We start from the raw sequence: 9,307 nt of genomic DNA, 5'->3' as shown, positions 1-9,307 counted from the left end.
ATATATATATACTTCCCTGCAAAGATTGAATTCAAATGGCATCCTACTTTCTCGTAAGAAAATTCAAACTCTACTACTGGATCAGTTACGGATTTTTTATTTATTTCCGGACGTCTCGAGTGACATCCATAACTCTTCTTCAGCGTCACAATTGAACAGAGAACCGATTCACTCTTATATACAAGTAACTAGAAAAACCGGTTAAACATCAAGGTCCGTAAGAAGCTTTATCATGTAAAAGAACGGTTCACTCAATATACAGGTAATTAGAACTAGAAAAACCTGTTCAACAACCGTAAGAGTCTTTGTCATGTAAGGAAGGTTCGTATGGTAAGAAATACAATAGGAAATGTTACTGTCCCTTGGGCTCAACAACCGGTTAATGAATCATCGAGATTTTCGGTATGTGGGTAGCTTAAGCGATTTTTGACATAATTAGATGAAGATGATGCAAATTATGATGGATCTAATTTGCATAATACACGAGGAACTTCTGTAAAACCTCTGTGTGCCATTATATGACTGAAAAATTGAGACATATGTAATTGAGAACACATGGATATCAGCAGATATTAATTCTGTACATGAAGGCCTAATTAATAATTTGCATAATTAATCAGAAAATTTCCCAATTCCATCATGGTATCTACTTGAAATTTCACTCCTGCAGCATTTGGAAGTTTAATGAAACTGAACATTATTTCACATAAATTATTCGAATCATGCCTGGTTTGGTTACTCTATTAAGAAATGTTACAATGGCCTTCTTTGTTATGATAAGAGTATCATTAGATGGATAATATTATAACTTTTATTATTTAATTTATGATATAATTCACAAAAGGCATTTGTATTATCTATGAAAAATATAATTCGTCAGTTGTAAGGTAAACATAATTTGGCATAAGGTATGAGGTTGTGGAACTCTAGTTACTAGTACTTTAAATCCTGTGTTATTAGTAAATCAAACTTCTTCAGGTGCAACAATACCTCATTTTGTCTGCTGTTTCATTTCAAAGAGTCTTGAAACGTACTAATTGTAAATTTTGTTAGTAAACTGTCTTAGCCACCCCTCCATGATGAACACTGCGTGGCTAATAGGACAACGCTAAAGTCATTTTGGCAGGGTTGGGTCATTATAAAGTATTACTGGCGTCTGCTCCTTAGCTGAATGAACTGCATGATGTGCTGTTTTTTTTTTCTTTCGGACCGATTGGAACTTTTATGCAGGGCTGGTTTGGTGGGAGAAACTTGGGAGTGTCTCAGGTGACCACGCCTTACCTATTGTGGCTGGATGATGATTACGTCTTTCATGAAGAAACAAAACTGGAGGTAATGGTGGACATCTTAGACAACAGCAACTTGGACGTGGTAAGATTTGTGAGCCTAAAAACGATTAAGGTGCAGTGGTAGATTGGAATGTTGGGATTAGATCGCTTCTGTCAGAAAGGTCTGTTTGTGTTAAAAACTAGAACACGGAATATTTCGGTACTTCGATATAGGAAGAATCAACGATGAGAAACATTTTGCAATAGAATGTAAACTATACAAAAAAGGGAGAGGAGATATTTATAATCTTATACAATCTATGTTCCCCTTCTTCATACATCTATGCTGTACATATAATTCTATATTTCTAATGAGATTAGACAAACCTTCTATATTTAAAAATACCTGTTCTTACCTTTTTACCATTACTAAGAAACGAGAAGAAACCGAATTTACTTGATTAAAGCTACTTGTCGATGTATATATCTAACGTTATCTGTATTCCATCCCTTTGTTGTAACCTGTACTTAACCCAGTGGGTACAATAAAGGTCTTCATTCATATAAAGAAATCGTTTAGAGCATTGGCCTTCGCTTCCGGGGTTTCTAGTATTACCGAGTCGACTTGAAGGACCGGGATGCCTGTTAAGGTCTTTCCTAGTGCAGATTTGGCATAAGTAAAGAACCGTCTGGTGTTGCCGGTCTCCACGTCGTTCACGTGATCCTCAATGTACACTGTCTCCGCCCTTCTTGTGAGATTGGTCACAAGATCTCTTCGGTAAGTGGCCCAGGCGTCCTCGGTGTTTAGTCGTTTTGCCCTGTAGTGCAGGCGGTGTTTTCTACGGATAGCGGCTCGTTATTGGAGTATATCTACGGCTTAGCTGTCCGGGTAGTCGAGATAAGCTTTTGAGGAATGTGCCGTTCGCATATGGCAATAAGCATGTTGTACCAAGAATCCCATATGTCATCCATAGCGTCATAGATAAGATATATAGATATATATATACAGTGCTCTCCTGTTATTTGCATGGACGATTTGTCAGGGAATTTTATTCCTATAACAGGTTTAGTCCAATAACCTTAGGAGAGTCCACACGACCGACAGGGAGGGGAGGTCAGTTGGTTATGGATGATACTGGGCTGGGGCCAATTGAAACAACCACAAACATGATGTTATTGGTATTTACATGTATATACTCACTTTCACCCACAACTACATACATGTACCATATTCTAATCTTCAAGTCGCATTCAGAAACTCATGATGAACAGGGCTAACAGATAGAAGATCAGACACATTCCACCTTCATACTGTCTACCCCTGTGTTGGGCAAAAGCTTACCAAACCTAAAACAACAGCCCAATCAAGGACACCAAAAAGGAACAAAGGACTTCTTCACACAATCATCATTGAGTGATTGGGGGTTCTCACCTGTCCAGAAGGAAGTGACAACAGAGAAAGTGTATGACAATGGAGGGTGCAGGGGTGATAATGAATGCATAACAATGGACTTCATGCAGATTTGCTGATGCGCAACAAATTACATGTATTTCTTTCACGTACTTCTGGGTCAGTGTGCCATTGACTTGGAAATATTTTAGTCCAATATCAGGTTAAAGTCATAACAGCTCATGCAATTATGCCATGCAATGTATAATGTAGTGAATGGGAAATGGTTTGGGTTTTCAGAATTTTATGCAGATCCCAGGTTTATGCCAATGTCAGTGATGCAAATAGTTGGTGAGCACTGTATATATATATCCCAGGGGGCTGTTGCGATGTCTTGACGAAGGGCCTCAATGTCAGCTTTGTCGTATAACCAAACTAGACGTTTACCGCTGTGCTGGCTTGCCTGTATGGTAAGCGCTGTGGCCGTTATTAGATGGTCGGAGTCACGAAGAGGCGCTAGTGTGCCCGTCTGGTAACACTTTGCTGGATGATAAGTCGCTATCAGGTCCAGCAGGTTCCCTCCCCGAGTCGGTTCATTAAGCACATGTTCCAGGCCAAGATTCAAGAAGATACCTATCCTACGTACAAAATATGAGCGGGTTTGGCCGACCCCTATCTTACGACCTCCCACCTAATTTGCCTGTTTTTCGCATGCAATTACTCTTAATATGATCAATTATTCAAATACATGACATGCACAATCTGAAAATTATGTGAATTATATCATGAAATATATAATAATATCCACCTTATGATAGTATTATCTTTACCAAAAAGGCCATTCTAACATTTCCTCATAAATTAAGCAAATGCGTTCCTGATTTGAATAATTTATGTTTAACAATGTTCACCTTCATTTAACTTTTAAATGCTGAAAGTGTGATATCCCTTACAGGTACCACTACGGTATTCCAAAACTCTTTGATGAAACCAATTTTAAGCCAATGTCTGAAACAAAAAAGACAGTTTGGCAATCCAAGATAACTTCTTACAATATTATTCCGATTGCATATCTGTTGTCTACCCTTCTAACTGTCTTGTCACTGTCTTAGCTAGGCCTCTATACATGGTACCCCTACCGTAGTTAGGGCTAGACTGTTTTACGTTAGCTGAATTTACTGGGTAATCTTATAGTACCAGCAAGGTCTTGAATGGCATTTTCCATATTCCCTCCTTTTTCTAATGTCAGGTTTCTGGAATTCGTGGCAAAGTACCACTCTATTTCACCAAGATGGCGATGATCCCCGGGGAAGACGATGATGACGGTGTTTGTATCTTACACGAGACACACAAGAATTATGGACAAGTACCAGGATTTCCAGACTGCTTTTTCGCAACTCGGGTGATGAACTTCTTCATGGGCAGAACGGATGGGATCCGGTCTGTAGGGTTTTATCCGGCGTACTCAAGAAAAGCAGACGAAGGTTAGATTTTCTTGCCTTTTCTTCCATTTGTATCTATGAAATTTAACTAAGTGGAAAACAACAGTAAGATAAAATAATTCTCTTAAAAATTTTGCCCATTTTGTCATGAAGTGTATGTTTTTTTAATGTTACAAATATCACGAGCAATATTTGTAGAGACGTTTCATTTTTACCTCCATGAAAAATGGAGGTATTGTTTTTGGCGCGTCTGTGTGTGTGTATGTGTGTGTGTGTGTGTTTGTGTTTCCGCACAATAACTTCAGAACGCCTTTATGGATTGTGATGATATTTGATACCTTGGTAGGTCTTGGGAAGACAAAGGTCAAGGTCAAATATGGGCCTTCTGGTGGCCGACCTTGGTACTGTAGCAGAACTTCCGGTTCTTTAATCTGTTGTCCTGAACATGCTATGGTCTTGATTTTTTTGGTGACAGATAGTCTATCCTGTCAGAAATAAGCGGTGTAAGTTTGGTCCCCCTAGCAGCTTGTTCTGGAACTGCAGGGGACCTTCGGGCGAAATCTTTAAAAGCCAATAAGTCCAGATACTAGGAACAACATATTTTCATCATTTTTGGTGTGAAGGTAGCTGAGAGAGAATTGTATATGATTAAATGCAAATTATGCAAATGAGGGTTTAATTGTATAATTAATGAGAAAATTTTATAATTACAGTGTTTATATAATAGTACTTTCATACGTGTAATGTATGTAATTTATGGCAGATGGAACATCAAAAGATATCAATTATGCAAATGATGACCTAATTTGCATAATGAATGGCAAAATTCTGTGACTTCTCATTGGTAAATGATGAGAATTTTATACCTTGTTACATGTGTAAGTTACTTAAAGGTTAACATCACTATGCCTATATTTTGTTAATGAAGAGGTCATTTGCATAATTATTGAGGACGTGTTGAAATAAATTATGACAAAGGAGAGGTATTTTACATTTAAGATATTGTAATTTGAATTTAGAAAACCATAAATTGTGCCAATGACGACCTTATTTCCATAGTCAATGAAACAAAAAACATTTACAAAAACTCATATATTTCATGGAGGTATGAAATCTCAGAATTCTTGTTAAGCAATATTTTCCTTTTTAGAAAAAGACTAGAATTGGACAATTTGAACAAAACATTCCACTTCTTCGGAATTCCAAAAGTGTGTACCAATATAAAGTATAGTAAAACCCTACAGGTTTTGTTTAGTTTTAAATGATATGCTATATCTAATAAAACGTTCATGTATGTAATAAGCAGTAAATTTCTTCGGAGATAGGTAATACATATTTATTGCACAGAATTTTACCTGGATGCATTGGGAAAGCTCCGGATGGCTGCTTGCAAGGGAGTTCATGTCCACCACAACCGAACATGGAGCAACGAGTACAACAAACACCGATGGGGCCAAGATATTAAAAACTACCATAAGATGCAGGATAGAATAATTTATTTCAGGAGCAACGCAAACTGTTGGCATTATGTGTGATATGAAATATAATGTTTAGTTACCTCCATTAAAAAGGGAGGTATTGTTTTTGTGCGTCTGTCTGTCTCTGTGTGTGTGTGTCTGTGTGTTTGTGTTCCCGCACATTTGTAGTCAGCATAACTTCATAACACCTCTATGGATTGTGATGATATTTGGTATGATGGTAAGTCTTAGGAAGACGAAGGTCAAGGTCAAGTATGGGCATCCCGGTGGATGGCCTTGGTACTAGCAGTGGGATGGCTATGGTCTTGACGTTTTGGTGACCGATAGCTTTTCCTGTCAGGAATAAGAGGTGTAAGTTTGTCCCCCTAGCAGCTTGTTCTGGAACTGCAGGTTAGTTTCTTGTAAAAAAACTTTCAAAGCCAATAAATCCAGATTGGAACAACGTATTTTCATCATTTTTGGCGTGTAGGTACCTGGGAGAGACCTGTACATGATTAAATGATGCAAATCGTGACTTAATTTGCATACTTAATGAGGAAATTCTATAATTACAGTGTTTTTTTAAATCTACTGCTATACATGTAATCTTTTCTATCTGTAGCAGGCGGAACATCAACAGATACCAATTATGCAAATGATGACCTAATTTGCAAAATTAATTTGAAAATTCCGTGTCTTCTTATTGGTGAATGATGGGAATTTTATACCTCGTGCCATGTGTAAGTTACTAAAAGGTTAGCACCAGTATGCATATATCATGTTAATGTAGAGGTTATTTGCTTAATTAATGAGGACATGTTAAAATGAAGTATGACAAAGCAAGCCCATATTTCATGGAGGTATGAGATCTCAGGACTCTTGTTTTAAATGATATGCTATATCTAATAAAAAGTTCATGTATGTAATAAGCAGTAAATTTCTTCGGAGATAGGTAATACATATTTATTGCACAGAATTTTACCTGGATGCATTGGGAAAGCTCCGGATGGCTGCTTGCAAGGGAGTTCATGTCCACCACAACCGAACATGGAGTGACTTGTACAACACACACCGATGGGGCAGAGATATTAAAAACTACCATAAGATGCAGGATAGGATAATTTATTTCAGGAGCAACGCAAACTGTTGGCATTTTGTGTGATATGAAATATTCACATCTCTACATGTCTGACGATCTTTTCGGCTGAGTTTATCATTTTTCTTCGCTTTCTCTTCTCACCGCTGTCCGAAATATACGAAATACGATCATTAAGTTTTCTCAAGCGCAGTTTCTAAATATTAAAAAGATAAAAAAAAAATTAACTTTTTTTCCCAAATAATCTTTATTGTAATTTCAAAGAATAAAGACAAAGGACATGTTCACATACAAGAAAATAAATACCCAGAGACATTTTGCAAACAATACATCAGTCTAACAATTTACCATATAGTGGACCCCATTTCAACATATGTTTATCCATTTTCCCACAGTTTTGTGCTATCACATATTGTAATTTATGAAAGTATTTAACATAACATGTAAAGCCCTTAATCGTGACCAACTTAAACTGTCTGTTTTTAGATAGAGAGAGTTTTAATATCAATTACAATATATTAAGGACAATAGGATGGTTAACTGAAACGCCTAGTATAATAATTCTGGGTGTGAGCTTAACTTCTGTATCAACATGTTGTTTTATCCAAAATTCTACATCCCCCAGAAATTTCAAAAGAGAGGTACAATGGCAAAAAATACGTAAAGGTGTTTCTTCTTCTAAATTACAACAGGAACATAATGAGTCCTCTGCTAAGTTCCATCTATATAACTTATTTTTGAGAGCAAGAAAGTTATGTAACAATTTATACTGAAATACTCTTACATAAGAATCAATACTTGTTTTATAAATTAAACTGTAGTACAAATCCCATTGTATTTGTATGTTAAAAAGATCTATCCAATATTCCTGGGCTTTACAATGGAAATCAACAAAGTTTCTTGCTACCAAATGGGATCTATATAATTCCTTATTAATCTTCGCACCTTTTAACCACCTTGAATATCTTATACCAGGCATAAGAACAGTTACACAATGTTAAATACCATAAATCATTTGTTTCCATTCCTGAGGAATACTTAATAACAACTGTAAATACATAAGCTCATTACAAAATCTTCCATATTTCTCAGTTAATGCTGTATATGATAAAAAATATCCATCCATATCCATCCAAGTCATTAATAAAGAGTATTTTCCTTTGGCTGAAGGTCTTCCAAAAAAAAGGGTAAACCATTAATAATTATATTTGAATTAAACCACAGCAGGGTTGCAATATCTTATCTACTTTCTGTAACTTTCTATTACAATTATCTTCAATAAGTGTTCTCATATATTTGGGAATATGAATTCCCAATCGATCAACAGATCCATCTGACCATTTGACAGGAAAAGTACAAGGTAATTGAAAATCCGTATCTTTTAGTGGCCCCAATCTTAAAATTATGCATTTGTCAAAATTTGGAATCAAACCAGAAATTCTGGAAACGTTTTTTTTTTAAATCAATACACAAAGCCTCCAAAGTACTTTGAGAAGGCCTAAGAGTAAAATTTGTATTGTCGGCAAATTGCGATAATTTGCTTTTTATGTCTCCACACTCTAGACCTTCAATAAAGACATTCGCCCTGATTCTAATTGCCAACAATTCTACTGCTAAAATGAACAATAAGGTGACAAAGGACAACCTTGTCTTAACCCCCTATAAAGCCTAAATGGTTCAGACAAAAAACCTAAATTACTAATTCTGCTAGTTATATTGGTATACATAATGGAAATCCAACGCACTAAGGATTCGCCAAGGCCAAAAATATTCAATACCTCTATCACAAACTCAATTCTAATTTTATCGAAGTTTTAAGACTTCGTCAAAGGGATGCAAGGAAGAATAAAATTTCACCTCTTCACATAAAATGTCAGAAGGATCCAAAATATATTTTCCATCCTGCAGAACAATCTTAGAAACATTTTTTTTGTTTTGTTTCGATTTAGCAGGTTAAAGAAATGTTTAGTCGGTTTTTCACCTAACTGCATCCATTTAGCACGAGAGTGCAACATATTTTTTTGTCTTTTTTCCTCGTAAACAGTTTCAAGTTCCATCTCTTTTTGTTTTAATTCTTCTAACATATAGAGGGGAGGAGAACTCAAACTATCAATTTTGTTTTGCAAGTTACATAATTCACCCTGTTATCTCCTTTCCTTCTTTAACCATTGTTTTCTTCTGATGGATGCATATTTTATGCAGTGACCCCGAAAGGCACACTTAAATGAGTCCCATATAATTCTGGGTTCTGCTGATCCTTTGTTGAAAAGAAAAAACTCTTCAATAAATTTTCTTGTATCCTTAAGGAAAGTATTATCCTTCAATAAACTTGAATCAAATTTCCAATATCCAGGTCCATATTGTAAAACTCCAGGTAGAATTGTTAAGGATATTAATCTATGATCTGATTTAAAAGTTTCTTCTATATCAGTTTTTGTGACTTTTGAAAACAACGCAAAAGAAATTAGAAAATAGTCCAGGCGACTAGCCTGTTCTTGTCTCCTCCATGTGTATCTAATGGTATCAGGATTATTTACACGCCATACATCAACTAAATCAAAGGTGGCAGACAATTCACAGATTGCTTGTAAAGCACGAGGGTGATTGTTTAATACATGCTGTCCTGATCTATCTTTTTTAACATCCAGCACCGT

The 9,307-nt window shown here is 36.0% G+C and overlaps 1 protein-coding gene across 2 annotated transcripts in view; it reads left to right on the top strand.

The window, feature by feature from the left end:
- LOC109464215 (beta-1,4 N-acetylgalactosaminyltransferase 1-like) overlaps positions 1-6,765 on the top strand; it is a 29,347-nt gene extending 22,582 nt beyond the window's left edge. Inside the window, exons 8-10 of one of the 2 annotated variants that reach the window (XM_019761149.1) lie at positions 1,231-1,371; positions 3,908-4,142; positions 6,532-6,765. In XM_019761149.1, coding sequence (XP_019616708.1) covers positions 1,231-1,371; positions 3,908-4,142; positions 6,532-6,719 — 564 coding nt within the window. In that variant the 3' untranslated portion in view covers positions 6,720-6,765. Of the gene's footprint in view, positions 1-1,230; positions 1,372-3,907; positions 4,143-5,447; positions 5,716-6,531 lie in introns of those variants that run through there. The other variant, XM_019761148.1, reaches the window with a different exon arrangement.
- The last annotated feature ends 2,542 nt before the right edge of the window (positions 6,766-9,307 follow it).

This window comes from Branchiostoma belcheri, unplaced genomic scaffold, assembly GCF_001625305.1.
Source record: "Branchiostoma belcheri isolate BF01 breed outbred unplaced genomic scaffold, Haploidv18h27 scaffold134, whole genome shotgun sequence".
Classification (NCBI taxonomy): Eukaryota; Metazoa; Chordata; class Leptocardii; order Amphioxiformes; family Branchiostomatidae; genus Branchiostoma; species Branchiostoma belcheri.
Note: the sequence above shows the minus strand (reverse complement) of the source record. Positions and strands in the feature narration are given on the sequence as shown.